Source organism: Brachycentrus maculatus, unplaced genomic scaffold (genome assembly GCF_059751285.1).
Source record: "Brachycentrus maculatus isolate JH-2025_06_01 unplaced genomic scaffold, ASM5975128v1 h1tg000685l, whole genome shotgun sequence".
Classification (NCBI taxonomy): domain Eukaryota; kingdom Metazoa; phylum Arthropoda; class Insecta; order Trichoptera; family Brachycentridae; genus Brachycentrus; species Brachycentrus maculatus.
In genome coordinates, this window is record NW_028281417.1 from 203,506 (window position 1) to 220,806 (window position 17,301).

At 39.9% G+C, this 17,301-nt stretch overlaps 1 protein-coding gene across 1 annotated transcript in view; it reads right to left on the minus strand.

Annotated features, from left to right (window-relative positions):
- LOC148300616 (unconventional myosin-Vb-like) overlaps positions 1-14,683 on the minus strand; it is a 57,596-nt gene extending 42,913 nt beyond the window's left edge. Inside the window, exons 1-8 of the mRNA XM_088274541.1 lie at positions 14,516-14,683; positions 10,654-10,892; positions 8,194-8,276; positions 6,252-6,374; positions 4,711-4,841; positions 3,279-3,498; positions 2,200-2,438; positions 621-867 (exon numbers count right to left, since the gene is read on the minus strand). Coding sequence (XP_088130667.1) covers positions 621-867; positions 2,200-2,438; positions 3,279-3,498; positions 4,711-4,841; positions 6,252-6,374; positions 8,194-8,276; positions 10,654-10,892; positions 14,516-14,542 — 1,309 coding nt within the window. The 5' untranslated portion in view covers positions 14,543-14,683. The remainder of the gene's footprint in view (positions 1-620; positions 868-2,199; positions 2,439-3,278; positions 3,499-4,710; positions 4,842-6,251; positions 6,375-8,193; positions 8,277-10,653; positions 10,893-14,515) is intronic.
- Between the last annotated feature and the right edge of the window lie 2,618 nt (positions 14,684-17,301).

The window sequence follows — 17,301 nt, forward strand, 5'->3', positions numbered from 1 at the left end:
TACAAGTTCCTTCTAGTCCTTGGTCCTGTATATAGGAATGTGAAACAATCTATGCCGACACTGTCTTAGGTAACTATCGGGAACATACAGACCAATACTCCGGATAATTTCAGGATTATTGATCATACTGCGCAACAATGGATAAAAATGCCTCAAATACACATTCCTTCTAGTCTCTTAACTATTGTAGCCGAGCATACCCTGGAGGAACTGGGTCGGGTAGAGCCGAGGATAATAGCCGTACTCTCTCATGTAGAGATACCTCAGGAACTTCTTTTGGACTTTGTCTACCATAAGAGAGTACTTAAGCTCGTGTGACCCCCAAATCATGGAGTCCACTCCGCAGCAAGAGTTCTCGGCACGCGGGTATTTTCGAAAACCTGGGCAGTACGCAGAACAAATCCTAACATTTTCAATGCAATGTTCCACTTTTCCACCCAAGCACTTGCAAAAAGTGACAATTTAATCCATGACAGAGAGCCAGAGGCTAGAGAGAAATAATATGGAGTAATGGGTCCCTCACCTATACAGTACCTTACACAAAGATAACACCATTACTGTGCAGTACCCTTGATCCAGAGGCTAGAGAGGAAGAAGAAGACGGAGTGATGGGCCCTCACCTATGCGGTGGTGCGTGGGCTGGTCGCAGCGCAGCGCCCTGTTGGCGCCGCAGACCAGCCAGGAGAAGAGGCCTGCGTAGAGGTGCTTGGCGAGCGCGTCCCGCGCGCCGCGCGCCGCCGCCGCGCTCATGGGCGACTCGATGAGCTCGCTGCGCGACACGAGCGCGCGCTGCGTCAGCCGCTCGGCCAGCGCGCCTGGCGCGGCGCCCGTCAGCGCGCAAAACGCCGCGAGGTGCGGGTCGTCCGGCTGGAAGCCAACCAGTGAAGGTGTTAAACAGGGGTGCGTAATGTCACACACCTTACATAATTGTATATTAAACATCCACTATGACATTACACATCCCTGTTGAACACCGTAGAGATGCCAAACTTACCCTAATGCATGTACAAAAAAAAAAAATTATATATATATATATTTATATATATATATATATATATATATATATATATATATATATATATATATATATATATATATATATATATATATATATATACATATATATATATATATATATATATATATATATATATATATATATATATATATATATATATATATATATATATATTTATATATATATATATATGTGATTAATCGTACAAATCTCCAGTTTTTTTTTCAGTGAGTTAAAAAACAAACAAAATGTGTCTCGGTTTATGTAAGGGTATGTTGGTGACACATTGGTGACAGTTACATAGCCGCATGGTCTGCAAGGGCATTCTAGATTAGTCTCTACTAGAAATCAGGCACTCACCTAGAGCTACTTAGTAATACTTGTTTAAAATGAACCAAAATCGAAATACTAGCAAGTTATTACTGATTATGACATTACACATCCCTGTTTAACGCCTTCAAAGAATGCCAAACTTATCCCAATGCATGTACAAGTGAAAGACTCTAGATCATGGGTGGCCAACATTTTCAATAGCCGGCCCAAATTTTAGAAATGAGATTTCCTACCGGGCCGTAAAATAAAATTTATTTTGTTATTCAAAGCAAACAAGATAAGAACATATATTTATTAAATACATAACATATTTATTTGGTACTTTTCAAACTCATTTGCATGTTTAGCCTCGTAATGCCGTGTCATGTTATACTTTTTCCAGATAGAAACAGAATCATTGCACATATAGTTCATAGTCCATCTGTCTTAAAAACTTCTCAGTTCTTCTGTAACTCTTCTCTTCTTTAGTCCAACGTTTTAACTACTGGACGCCATTATAGGTCTTGGAATTGCCAGGATAGTGAAATACTCCCATATATGGGATATTATACGGACTACGCATGATGGAATGTTCTTTTGGTGGTTTTGTGTACACTAAAGGAAAAAAATGTATGATTTGCTCCGCGGGCCGCAAGAAGACACCCGGCGGGCCGCGGGTTGGCCACCCTTGCTCTAGATCTCGGTTCATGAAGTCAAAGTACTAGCAAGTTATTACTGATTATGACATTACACACCCCTGTTTAACGCCTTTAAAGAATGAACTTATCCTAATGCATGTACTAGTGAAAGACTCTAGATCTCCGGTCATGAGTGGCCCTGTGGGAGAGAAGGTGGGGGGGGGTCGGTACCAAGATCTGGCTGGTGTCCTCGCTGGTGTCGTTGCCCTCGCAGGCGGGGCCGGGCAGCAGTGCCACGTTGCCCAGGTGCAGCACGGCCGCCAGCACGGCGTACAGCTCCCCGCGCTCGCGCTCGCTGAAGCCCAGCGTGCTCAGCGCGTGCTCCGTCTCCCGGAAGGCCGCCGCGTCGTCCACGCCCGCGATGCCCGCGTCGCCGCCCTGCGATAGGTACTGGAAGGCCTCGTAGCTCTCTGTCAACACGCGTCAAGACACATTAGCCTTGCGGTTAGTACTGTAACACTCTCCTTATCATTCATCCTTCACTTTGTTACTAGAACGCCTTCTTGCTCTCTGTCAACACACGCCAAGACACATTACGGTAAAGTTATATTGAAAGCTGTCCCACAGCATCTACAGATCTGATACAGAAGCATCTAGGCTTCCTGACAGACGGTATAGTAATGTAACACTCTCCCAACACACGCCAAGACACATTAACCTTGCGGTTAGTAATCTCTCCTTATCATTCATCGTTTACTTTATTATAGCCCTGCGACAGGTACTGGAACGCCTCCTGGCTCTCTGCCGACACATGCCAAGATACATTAACCTTGCGGCATAGCATTGTAACATTCTCCTCATCATTCCTGACAGGTACTGAAACGCTTTCTGGCTCTCTGCCAACACATTCAAGACACATTGCGGTGCGGTAATGTAACACTCTCCATTCATCCTTCCTGGTTCTCTGCCAACACACGTCAAGACACATTAGCCTTGCGGTATGGTAATGTAACACTCTCCTTGTCATTCATCCTTCACTTGTCACAGCCCTGCGACAGGAACTGGAACGCCTCCTGGCTCTCTGCCAACACATTCAAATTTAGGATTTTGATTAATTAAGAACAGGACAGAGAAAAACAGATTAAATAAAGAACAGGACGCAGAAGCGTGGGTAGACCGCAGACAAGATGGTCCGATGGCATTAAGAAAGAGAGTCGCGTCCAGCAGAGAACTGTGCAAGCCCAAGAGGGAGGCCTTTGTTCAACACTGGACACAAGGACAAGGCCGGGTGGGGAGTCGCAGGCACTCACCCAGCATGAGGTGCGGCATGAGGTCGCGCACGGCGCAGAGCTGGTAGAAGACGTGGTAGTTGCGCTCGCCGCGCGCCTGGAAGACCACGCGCGACTTCTCCAGCAGGTAGGTGCGCATGGAGGCGCCCACGATGTGGAAGTCGCGGCCGAGGTGGAGCTCGATGAACTTGCCGAAGCGGGAGCTGTTGTCGTTGCGCGTCGTCTTGGCATTGCCCACGGCCTGGGGATGATAAACACACACATTTTAACTAACTAACTGACCATCACTCCGCTTCCCCGCAGGGGTAGGCAGGGAGAATAGAACGCCACACCACTCTGTCCTTGCAAACATTCTTCGCCTCTTCCACGTTCATGCATCTCCTCATACATACCCGCTGATTGTTTTGACTCCTAACCTGACCACTTTCAAGTATTTGGCATACCTGATCGTGCCAAGGTTTTCTCGGTCTAAATTTATGCAAGTTCAAATTAAATTCATTGACTCATGTTTTAATTATTGAATTAATTCAAGTTTAAATCAATTAATATTCAAATTTATATTTGAGTAAATTTATTTATTTAACTTTTAACTAATCTTTTTTATTATAAGTACACTTTAACCAACCGGTTTTGACAAGAACCTAGTCATCATCAGGGTTTATGTAATTCTAAAACATTAAAATACTCATAGTTACATAGTTGCATACATTCCCTTACCAAAAACTTCCACAAAGTATTTGCGAAAAACATTCAAGAAATAGTTTATTTCATATAAATTCAAATTAAATTAATTCAATTAGCCTTTCAAATTTATAAATTCAAGTTCAAATACATTCAAATTCCTTAATTAAATTTTCAACAATCAAATAAGCTTAAATAATAAAAATGAAAATGGTATTTTCTGGCGTTTCTCATGTGTGTGAATATAATCCAGGATTCGGGCCTCACATACTAATAATATAAGAGTTTCTGCTGAATAAAAATCTTCTTTACATCTCACCAATAGATGTCTCTAGTGAAGTTCTAGTGATTCAAGAACAAGGTTTCTAAATTGGTTCATGTATATAGAACTTCCGAGAATTTGAGTAGTGTGGTTGTCAATAATGGGTAGAATTGGTGAATGTTACACGTGTGTAAAGTGATCACTTAAACCAGCCTATGACGGTCGTCAGCCCCGTAAATGCCCAGACTTCCATATTCGTCTTCATCTTTGATGAGATGTCAAAAAATAATATCAAATTCATCATTTCAAATTCGAGTTAAAAATTCAAATTCACTAATTTGAGTACAAATAGCTCTCAAATGTAAACGGAAGGACGGCCAAAACATCCCGGAACAACCAAATCAACCAGAGTATGAAATCTGGTTGTGTCAAGAGTCTACTATATAGCCAGCTGCCTCCGCACGCATACGTCTACACTGGACGTGTGGGTGCGGAGTGTGGGGGGCGTACCTCCATGATGGGGCTGGAGGCGAGCACCTTGCGCTCCACCTGCGTCTCCGAGGAGCTGCCCCCGACGGTGGCGAAGTAGCGCATGGCGTACTTGGCCGACACCGTCTTGCCCGCGCCGCTCTCCCCGCTCACTGAAACACACAAACGCACGTCAGGAGAGACCCCTCGCTGAACTACACAGACGCTCGCCAGACCAGAGCCGCCCACTGAAACACACAAACGCACATCAGGAGAGACCCCTCACTGGAATGCACACACTCGCCAGACCAGAGCCGCCCACTGAAACACACAAACGCACATCAGGAGAGACCCCTCGCTGGAATGCACACACTCGCCAGACCAGAGCCACTCACTGAAACACACAAATGCACGTCAGAAGGAGCCTCTCATTGAAATACACAAATGCACATCAGAAGAGACCGCTCACTGAAATACACAAATGCACATCAGACCAGAGCCAAACAAATCCAATTCCAAGAAGGATCTTTTTAATTTATTGTCTTCTGCTAAAATCAAATATTTGTTGTTTATATTAGCACTTTTAACCCTTACTAGTCCAATGTGGAATCTCATTCGACATCGATTGTCTCCTTTTAGGTCCCATGTCGGATGTTATTCCACATTTTTTTCATCATAAGTATTATTTATTTAAATTCCAAGCTTACATTTTTGTCACTCGTATCTATTACAACAGTATGTGGAGCAGAGGACATAATTTTTTTTTCCAATTCAACACTCATGGTGTTTGATAATGTCTTAATAAGACGAAATGCGTCACGCATTAACATATCGCTCACTCCTTTCAAGAACGTCATAAATCAAAAAACTTGATTTTTCAGGAGAACGTTTTTAATGTTTAAAAATATAACACAATGTATTAAAAATAAATATCAAGCCACTTATTGAACTTTTTACTGTGCAACAGATCTTTTTAGGTAAAACCTGAAGGTTTTTCTCCATTTGAAAAATATTTATTATATTTAAAAAAATAATTAAACAATACCTTTTCTTCAAAATGCAAAAATAGCACTTTCTGCCCTGTAGCGGGTAAATATTAAGTTAAAAATATGCCGCTTTTGCTGGGATATAGTACATTTTCTGGGCATTACGAAAACATGCACAACTCAAAATTGACGATTTTTGATTTATGACGTTCTTGAAAGGGGTGAGCGATATACATAAATAAATGTAGAATTCAATCCAACAAACCTTGTTTTATTTTGGATATATTACCCAACAATTTTATACTTCTTCTTCTTCTTCTTCTTATTATTATAGGCCTTACGGGCTGTTTTTAAGAGGGATTAGCCTCCTGCGACGTCGATTCCCAGCTATCGACCCATCTCTTCGGTGGTCTGCCCGGGAGTCGTCTACCATGGGGTTGGCCGTGCAGTGCGATGTGGGGGAGTCTGGATGGTTCCATTATCCTCACACGCGCATACCATTGTCTCCTTTGTTGCCTTCCCCACCTAACGACATCTTCCATCTCGCATATTTCCAATATTATACAATTTATGTAAATCCGACAGGGACAGACTGACCTATGATGCTCTGGTCGCGGTGCTCTCTCTCCAGCTTGGTGTACGCCTCTTCAGCCACGGCGAAGATGTGCGGGTCCAGGTCGCCCATGGCCTGCCCGCGGTACGCCAGGATCGTCTCCTCGCCTGCGGGCAGACGAAAACCGTGTCAGAAAATATGCATGTTTTGAATATTGAAAGCATTTACTTTATGGATCATATTGATATATTATTTCGAGAAATAAAAAGACTTTGTGTTCTGATCCACTTACATTTTTATTAACCAACTAGTTTCGGCAACAGCCTGTTGCCCTCTTCAGGGTTCAAATTAAACCCTGAAGAAAGCAACAGGTTGTTGCCGAAACTAGTTGGTTAATAAAAATGTGAGTGGATCAAAACACAAAGTGTTTTTATTTCCCGAAATAATAGAACATATCCATGCTTAATTATTTATTTATATATTAAATTTTTTACTGTATGACAAAACACTTACACAGTTCACTATGTGTAATACCAATTACACAGTTTACTTTGTGTAATACCACTTACATACCATAGTTCACTTTGTGTAATGCCACTTATACAGTTCACTTTGTGTAATACCATTTACACAGTTCACTTTGTGTAACACCACTTACACAGTTCAACGTGTTCTTGTCATACCACTTAAAAACTCTACTTTGTGTCGGGTTGTGGTCCTGTGGTTAGTGTCGCGGACTCTTAAGCCAGAGTTTCTGGGTTCGAACGCACTTTACCACAATTTGATACCTATTAAGTAAATAATAAAAACACAAATATTTCTCTTTTTAAAAAAAATGGAACTTCAGTGAATATATATAGTTGGCATATGGTATTCTTAATCAGATGTTCGAATAGTGAAATAAGGAAGGAATGCAAAGCTGAGACAAGCGTTACCGATAAAATTAAGAAAGGTGTGTTGAGATGGTTTGGACACGTGGAACGAATGAGTGAGGAAAGAACGGTGAAACAAATTTACGAGGCGAATGTAATTGGAAAAAGGAGCAGAGAATGTTACACGTGTGTAAAGTGATTTAACTAGCCTATGACGGTCGTAAGCCCCGTAAATGCTCAGACTCCCATATTCTTCTTCATCTATGTTGAGTTGTCCTATAATTGGAGGTAATACAGATTTGGACGCACTCAAAATGTATTTTTTTTTTATTATTTACAAAAATACTATTTCTGTGAGCCTAAGCGGCTCATTATTAGAAATACATAGGTATTAAGTTGTGGTAGAGTGAGTTCAAACCGAGAAACTAACCACGGGACCACAACCCGACACAAAGTAGAGTTTTTAAGTGGTATTACAAGAACACATTGAACTGTGTAAGTGGTGTTACATAAAGTGAACTGTGTAAATGGTATTACACAAAGTGAACTGTATGAGTGGCATTACACAAAGTGAACTATGGTATGTAAGTGGTATTACACAAAGTGGACTGTGTAATTGGTATTACACATAGTGAACTGTATAAGTGGCATTACACAAAGTGAACTGTGTAAACGGTATTACACAAAGAGAACTGTATAAGTGGCACTACACAAAGTGAACCTTGTAAGTGGTATTACACAAAGTGAACTATGGTATGTAAGTGGTATTACACAAAGTGGACTGTGTAATTGGTATTACACATAGTGAACTGTATAAGTGGCATTACACAAAGTGAAGTGTGTAAACGGTATTACACAAAGAGAACTGTATAAGTGGCACTACACAAAGTGAACCTTGTAAGTGGTATTACACAAAGTGAACTGTGTAAGTGGTAATATATCAAGTGAACTGTGTAAGTCGTATTACACAAAGTGAACTGTGTAAGTGGAATTACACAAAGTGAACTGTTTAAGTGGTATTACACAGAGTGGAATATGGATATTTAAAAGGATTTTGACCTGTCTTAGGCTGGTCGAGTGATCACATTACACACGTGTCGGGAAGTCGGCTTACCATATATGGGAAGTTCGTCGTACGGGTTTATGGCTACCAGGACGATGCCGCAGTACGTGTAGATGGCGTTCAGATCACAAAATCTGCAAAATCAAATGTTACAAGGTAACATTAATATCTTAACAAAGACGAAGAAGTTTATCAAGACAGGAATGTGCTCGTGGAATAATATTCTCATTATGAACGTAAATGATGTTTGACCGATTGTTTCATTGATGTCTCGACATAGACAAAGAAGTTTATTGGAGTGGGAATATGGTCGAGGCATAGCGCACTGATCCGCAGTGCCCTATGCACCAAAGATGATTATATGCGCTCGTTATCAACATAATTGATTTCAACACAATATTTCATTGATGTCTACAAATAGACGAAGAAGTTTACAGAGGTGAGAATGTGCTCGAGGATCATTTATATTTTCATTATAAATATAAATGATATGTGACCAAATATTTAATTGATGTCTAGACATAGACGAAGAAGTTTATCGAGGTAAAAAAAAAAAAAAAAAATGTGCTTATGGAATAGTATACTCATTATGAACATAAATGATGTTTGACTCAATATTTCATTTTTGTCTCAACAAAGACAAAGAAGTTTAATGGGGTGGGGTTATGTACAATCTTTATCAACATCCATTAGCGCAATTTATTTTCAAGTCACAATTTCATTTATGTCTCAACATAGACGAAGAAGTTTATCGAGGTAGGATTATGATTAAGGAATAGTATACTCATTTCCAACATAAATGATGTTTGACACAATATTTCATTGATGTCTCGACATAGACGAAGAAGTTTATCAGAGTGCGAATATGGGCAAGGAATACTATACTCATGAACAAGAATACTTGGCGCAATATTTCATTGATCCCTCACATAGACGAAGAAGTTTATCGGAATGTGAATATTGTCAAGGAATAGCGCACTGATCTGCAGTGCCCTATGCACCAAAGATACTTATATGCACTCGTCACGAACATAATTTATTTTTGACTCAATACTTCATTGATGTCTAGACATAGACGAAGAAGTTTATCGAGGTAGCAATATGAACCAAAGCACCAAAAATGTCTATATTTTTTTCTAACCCTTATCCGCCCTCAACGATGCATAGAGCATTGCACCGTATTGGAAGCAGTGTTATCTTGATCATGAAATACATAAAGGCCTCGCCTACACGCAAGTAAAGATCGAGACAACAGCGCATCGATATGACGCAGTGCCCAATGCACGACCGAGGGTTGGACAAGAGCGGGAAGGCGGGAGAAGAGGCAAAGAATATTTCCAAATACGGAGCGGTGTGGCGTTCTATCCTCTCTGCCCACCCCTGCAGAGGAGGGCTGTAACTGCCAGTCAGTCCGTTGATTTCGTCACACAGGCCTCTGCAGGCGTTCTCCTGCATCTTGCAGGAATTGCGAAGCTGCAGATCCGTCATCAAAAGAATCCACAGACATATTTACAAAATATAACAAACACAGCTGAATATTGCATTCTTGTTTTGTTTAAACAATTCATTGGAAATGACAATATGACAATTGTTTGTGATATTCGAAAATTGTGTAATAAAACAAATACCGAAAAATTATGCGAAAAAAACCAGTTGAATGTGGAGTTAGGTGTATTTGAAAATAGAGAAAAAACTTTGTTTGAATTACTTGTTTGAGGTTTGTCAAGATAAGTCTCATTTGACTCGTGGGTGAGTGCTTAAGAGAGTTAGTCTCATCTCAATCGCAGATTGAGAAATCAAGAGAGTATCATCACACTCACAGATTGAGTAACAGACAGAGTTAGTCTAATCTCACTCGTAGATTGAAGTCTCCTTTGACTTGTGGGTTTAGCACTAAAGAGAGTAAATCTACAGAGAGAGTAAATAGGGTGTTTCAAATTGATGCGGAATGAGTCGAAACACATATCACAATATATTTTAAGAAAAAGTAATATATACTAAGTAAAAATTAAATATAAAAATTAAGTAAATCTTCTGAAGAGATTCTTGTCTGACTCCAGGGATTAAACACACAATAGAGTAAGTCTTGCATGCGTTGATTAGCTAACAGAGATAGTCTTACCCCACTCATAGATTGAGCAACTAACAGTGTAAGTCTCATCTCTAACAGTGAGTAACTAAGAGAGTTGGTCTCATCCCACTCGCAGATCGAGTAACTAACAGAGTAAGCCTCATTTCACCTGCAGATTGAGGTACTAACAGAGTTAGTATTACCCTACTCATAGATTGGGAAACTAACAGTGTAAGTCTCATCTCTAACTAACAGTGAGTAACTAAGAGAGTTGGTCCCATCCCACTCGCAGATGGAGTAAGTCTCCTCCCACTCGCAGATTGAGTAACTAACAGAGTAAGCCTCATCTCACCTGCAGATTGAGTTACTAACAGAGTTAGTCCCATCCCACTCGCAGATGGAGTAAGTCTCCTCCCACTCACAGATTGAGTAGACCTCACCTGACGCGCAGATTGTGCAGCACGGCCGGCTCGTGCAGGTAGGAGAGCGAGGTGAGGTCGTTCTCGCCGATGAGGATGCGCGGATTGCGCAGCGGCGGCAGCGCGTCGGGCGGCGCGGGCACGAGCGTCGTGCCGCCCGACTCCAGGCGCACGCGCAGCGGCGCGCCCTCCTCCCAGTCCGCCTCCAGCTCCGCGCCCTCCCACACCGACTCCGCGCTCGGCACCCATACCCGCGCCCCCTGCCACAATAGGACGATAATATAAAATATAAAGCATGGAGTTGGCAACAGAAAGATGAAAGTTGACTGGATGCAGTCGGAATGCGATCTCTCAGTGCGGCAAAACCATGTATGGTAGTTGTTCCAATGGAGATGAGCAATATCCATCAAACTAAGGAAGGTGTGCTGAGATGGTTTGGGCATGTGGAACAAATGAGCGAGGAAAGAATGTAGACGGAAATAGTCCGTCATAGGCTGGTTTAAGTGATCAGTAAATACCCAGACTTCCCATATTCTTCTTCATCTTTGATGAGATGTCAAAAATTAATATGAAAATAACACCTGTAATTGAAGATAATCCAGATTTTGTGAACAAGTATTTGGACACACTCAAAATGTTGTAAATAAATTGTCTGGTCAAATTATAAGCTTAAATAATAAAAATGAAAATGGTATTTTCTGGCGTTTCTCATGTGTGTGATTATAATCCAGGATTCGGACCTCGCATACTAATATAAGAGTTTCTGCTTAGTAAAAAGCTTCTTTACATCTCACCAATAGATGTCTCTAGTGAAGTTCTAGTGATTCAAGAACAAGGTTTCTAAATTGGTTCATATATATAGAACTTCAAAGAATTTGAGTAGTGTGGTTGTCAATAATGGGTAGAATTGGTGAATGTTATAAAATTATAATAATCCCTTTCCGCACCCCAATGGTGCATAGGGCACTGCTTCATATAAAGGCAGTGTTATCTCGATCGATTACACATGAAGGAAAGGTGATCAGCCCTCCGCTTCAGGTACCAGTCCAGTGTAATATTGAATAAATATTAGAGTGAAAAAATCACTTATATTTATTGAACCCCCCTGGGAATCGAACCCGGGACCTCCAGAACGGTAGCCGACCATGGTGACCATTACACTACGGAGGCGGACATGTGTGTAAAGTGATCACTTGAACCAGCCTATGACGGTCGTCAGCCCCGTAAATACCAAGACTTCCATATTCTTCTTCGCCTTTGATGAGATGTCAAAAATTAATAAGAAAATAACTCCTGTAATTGGAGATAATCCAGATTTTGTGAACAAGTATTTGGACACACTCAAAATGTTGTATTTAAAATACTGGCCAGGTCAGGAGTCGTTATAATGAGCAGGCATGAAAATGTGAAAGAGCTGAAGAATGTTTGCAAAGACAGGGCGGTGTGGCGTTCTATTCTCTATGCTTGCCCCCGCAGAAGCTATGCGATGGTTAGCTAGATAGTTTAGACAATCGTATGTTTATTTATCTTTTCCATACATAGTTTAATTTATATATTTTTTAAATAAACCTTAACAAACGGACCTTATCAATTCCTGCATACAGCCGGAATTCATTTTCAAGATAAGACTCATTACTCATGAAACAATTATTCACGTTTGGTGATTCAGAAGTAAATGCCAGCTTATTTTTCAACCAAACTAACTAGCCACAATGATTAAGGTAACACCTGTTTTTATACCACTTGAGTTTATACTATATTAAAGACCACTAGTTTCGGAAGCTAAGCTCCCATCGTCAGGTCTGAATAATAACTAAAATAAGTAAGTAATAACTTTATCCGCTCCCTAGGTGGAGCATACGGAGTCCACAAACTGTCTCCAGGCTTTTCTGTCGGCTGCCAGCTCCCTCGCATTCTCCCAAGTCAGATCCGCGTCCCGAAGTTCTGACGAGAACTGCCGACGAATTGTCAGCAGTGGTCGTCCCGGGCGGCGCGAACCTGATGCCTTGTAAAAGAGGCAAGCTTGATTAAGGCTCTCAGGGGGCATGCGGAGTACATGGCCGAGCCAACTGAATCGCCTTTTCTTGACGACAGTTGTGACCAAGATTTGCTGCGTCCTACGCCTTATCTCTTCATTCCTCACAAAGTCAAACCACCGCACGCCTAAGATTCTCCGCAAACACCTGTTCTCAAAGCTTAGTACACGGCTGCTCTGGGCCCTTGTAAGGTGCCATGTTTCACAGCCGTATAAGAGAACAGGAGCAATGCAGGCATTGTATAGGCGGCATTTGGTCTTCACCGAGTATAAATCCGATCTCCAGACAGCCTTCATACTGTTAAATGCGGACTGTGTGAGTCCTAATCGCACTCCCAGTTCCTTTTGAAGGCTGCCATTTTCAGTCGCGTACACCCCCAAGTACTTGAAACTCTCGACCCTTTCGATGCGCTGGTTACTGGTTAAAATAAGTGGTACATAAACAAGTGTTTTCTTCAATCATTGTAACATGTCTTGCCACAAAGTTAATGCCGAAACAATAAATAAAACTAACGTTCATAATATGTAAAAATTGTGATTTCATACAAATAAAATATTTTTAATTTGTTTAACCGTTCTTTCTTCACTCATACGCTCCACGTGTCCAAACCATCTCAACACACCTTTCTTAATTTTATCGATAATGCTTATCTCAGCCTTACATTCTTTGCAAAATAGACTATTTCTCTCTAATATTGACTTTTGCTTCAAAATCTTTGAGAATTTCAGCATAAATTTCACCTTGAAGTGTGTACTTTCTCAGCATTTCTTCTCCATGTTATAATGGATAAATGTAAACGCTGTGTTTCACTCTCTCTCGCTGCTCGCTGATGGTGTGTGAAGGAGATGTGTATTTACCAGTGCTAAATATTTGTTATTTTATTATTATTTTATGTTTAAGACTTTTTGTTTCTTTATTAGTGTATTTTTATATTAGATACTGTATATTTCTAAAATAGACTTAGAAAGGAGAGTGAATGCTGGGAACAAAGTGAATGGTGCACTGAAATCAGTTTTAGCAAATAAAAACCTATCAGCGGAAGCTAAACTGGCAGTGACCAACGGAGTCCTGGTTCCAACTCTGATGTATGGAAGTGAAACATAGAGTTGGCAAAAGAAGGATGAAAGTAGACTGAATGCAGTCGAAATGCGATCTCTCAGAAGAATGTGCGACAAAACGATGTATGATAGATGTGCGAATAGTGAAATAAGGAAGGAATGCAAAGCTGAGATAAGCATTATCGATAACATTAAGAAAGGTGTGTTGAGATGGTTTGGACGTGTAGAACGAATGAGTGAGGAAAGAACGGTAAAACAAATTTATGAGGCGAATGTTAGCGGGAAAAGAAGCAGAGGAAGACCGAGAAAAACATGGCACGATCAGGTATGCCAAATACTTGAAAGTGGTCAGGTTAGGAGTTGTAACAATCGGCGGGTATGTATGAGGAGATGCATGAACGTGGAAGGGGCGAAGAATGTTTGCAAGGACAGAGTGGTGTGGCGCTCTATTCTCTCTGCCTACCCCTGCGGGGAAGCGGCGTGATGGTTAGTTAGTTTTTTTTTAATATTTGTATTATGTTAAAGGCATTAGCCGTTCAAAAAATAAATAAACTCGGTGTGTTATCGATGCGCCGGTGGAGTTAGGACTTAAGGATTAAGAAAGATATTTGAAATCGAAGGGAAAATACTTGTACTGAGGTGTCAATAATTGCATAATTGCAGTTTTAAATCAGGCAGACGTGCAAGCGACGCCTTTTTAGCAGAAAAATACATGAAAAAAAAGGAAAATATAAGCCTCTGAGGCTAAAGAGAGCGTGTGAAAAAAAAATAGAAACTAAACGAACGAACCTTTGTATACAGTTCTTTTGTAGTCATATTTGAAGGAATTCCACTTCAGCCGCTAAGTGCAACCGCGTAAACCCATCTCGGACATCAAAACGCGTCGAAACGCACTTAAATTTTTCAATTCAAAGCAACAAAACACATTTTACAATTCTATTGTCATCTTTCGTAGGTAGTGATGACAGCTGTCAAATTTTGACTGGGGTTTTTCGCGTAAATTTAGAATTTCGCCGTCGGACTTTTACGCCGGCGGTTTGATTGATATATCTGAGATAAGTGTGTAGGATTCGTTGTTGTTTTTTTTATATTTAAAATTAATTAATGCGAGCACATGGCGACACGGAACACTAGTTCAATTCGCGTCACGAATCACGAAATATCGCGAGTAGAGGTAATCGACTCGTGGGAAGTAGACGGGTTCACTCGCCAAAACAAGGTTGTCACCTTAACTTAAGTTTTTTTTTAAACATTTATCAACACATTTTATTTATTTATTTAAACTTCATGTACAGAAAATAAAAAAGTACATTGGCGGGCTTATTGCTAAAAAGCAATATCTTCCAGCCGCCAACCAAAAACAGACTAGTGATATTGATAAAAACGTTTGATACCATATATTTACAGCTGTTTGCAATCAGAGGGTAGATAGTACTTGAGCATTAAAAACAAACATAAATTACAAATTAAAATTTAAAAATACATTAATTTCAAACATGATAATAAGGAGGGCAAAGGAAAAAGGGAGTTTAGGGAAGAAGGTAGAGGGAAAAACTAAGGGAGGAGGCTTGATGGACAGTTAGGATACTAATGATAGATTGTAATGTCTCAGACGTTTCTTAAAAGTTATAAGAGAAGGTGCATTTGTTTACGCGGAGAGGTAATTCATTCCATAGTCTGGCCGCTTGGACAGAGAAGGAATTACTGAAGAATGATGTGTTATGGCGAGGAATGGAAAGTGTGCTTTCTTAGCGGGAGTGCAAAAATTGATATCGGACTTTCTCTGCAGAGTGGGTCCTTTTAAGATGACGAAAAAATTTTGTTTTTCATTAAATCGATGTATTATGAAGAAAGAAATTATGTTTAAAAAAATGAAGTCGTGAGACTTATTGAATTAAGAAATAAATCAAAATGAGAAATAGAAATTAATTATCTGGAAATTATAAATATGACTTATATATGTAATATGTTTTTTTTTAATAAATAAATTATATGTTGGGAGTGCCAACCCTACATTTTCATGAAATGTCAAACAATACAGGTAAGGTAAAAAGAGAACACTCCAGCAAAAGGTAAAATGCCTTTATTTGCTTTTATTCTGTGCTTAGTACTAACATTTTGTACTTTTTGATATATATTTTTATGACATAACTAATTAGTACGGATTACGCAAGCGCAATGCCTTCCTCGTGGCAATGAAAACACACTATCCGTTTATAAAGAGCGCTGCACACGGCCGATATGTAGCGGTGAACTCTGCCCCGAATACTGACGTTTCTGCTTTGGGGTGAATAGAAACGACGTTTGTGCTTTGGGGTAAATAGAAACGATTTTTTAATATCGAATTATGGCTTTATGTATAATTGATATGACTTTATGATCATACACAGATTTTTCGAGTCTACTAAGTTGTATTTTATTGCAAGGAAACACATAAAAATTATATTGTGACAGTTGTTTCGCCTAGTTATGGCATTTTCAAGCAAATGTGAAGTTCATTTACAACATTTTGAGAGTGTTCAAATACTTGTTCACAAATCTGGATTATCTCCAATTATAGGAGTTATTTTAATATTTTTTTTGACATCTCATCAAAGAATTCACATAAGAGATTCTACTTAATAAAAAGCTTCTTTACATCTCACCAATAGATGTCTCTAGTGAAGTTTTAGTAATTCATGAACAAGTTTCTAAATTGGTTCATATATAAAGAACTTCCAAGAATTTGAGTTGTGTCGCGAGTGTTTTTGCCTAGAATTTTCACTCATGAATTACATGAAATTACAGTAACTCTAAACATAAAGAGTAAATCCACTCACAAGTAGGCATAGGCTATGAAACTTATAAAGTTGAAGCCTGAGTAGGGACATGATAAACGGTGTTGCATAAGCCGTAGCTAGATTTCAGAGTCACTTGGACGTTAGGTAATTTTAAAAAAAAGAGTAGTGTGGTTGTCAATCATGGGTAGAATTGGTGAATGTTACACGTGTGTAAAGTCACTTGAACCAGCCTATGACGGTCGTCAGCCTCCTAAATGCCCAGACTTCCATATTTGTCTTCATCTTTGATGAGATGTCAAAAAATAATATTAAATTCAGATTCGTTTGAAAATGCCATAACTAGTCGAAAAAACTGTCACAATATCAATTTGTATGTGTTTTTATAAACAATAAAATACAACTTAGTAGACTCAAAAAATCTGTGTTTGATTAAAAAATTAATACATAAACTAAAATCTAGTCTGCCTCCGTAGTGTAATGGTCAGCACGCTCGGCTACCGTTCTGGAGGTCCCGGGCTAGATTCCCAGGGGGGGCCAAATAAATATAAGTGACTTTTTTCACTGTAATATTTATTCAATATTACCCTGGACTGGTACCTGAAGCGGAGGGCTGATCACCTTTCCTTCGTTTGTAAACGATCAAGATAACACTGCGTTTATATGAAGCAGTGCCCTATGCACCATTGAGGTGCGGATAAGGGTTTTATTATATTATTGGTATTAAAATGGAGTTCTACAAAATAAACGCCAGATCAATAAATGAATTGAATTATGGCGTTGCGTCAAGTGGATGTT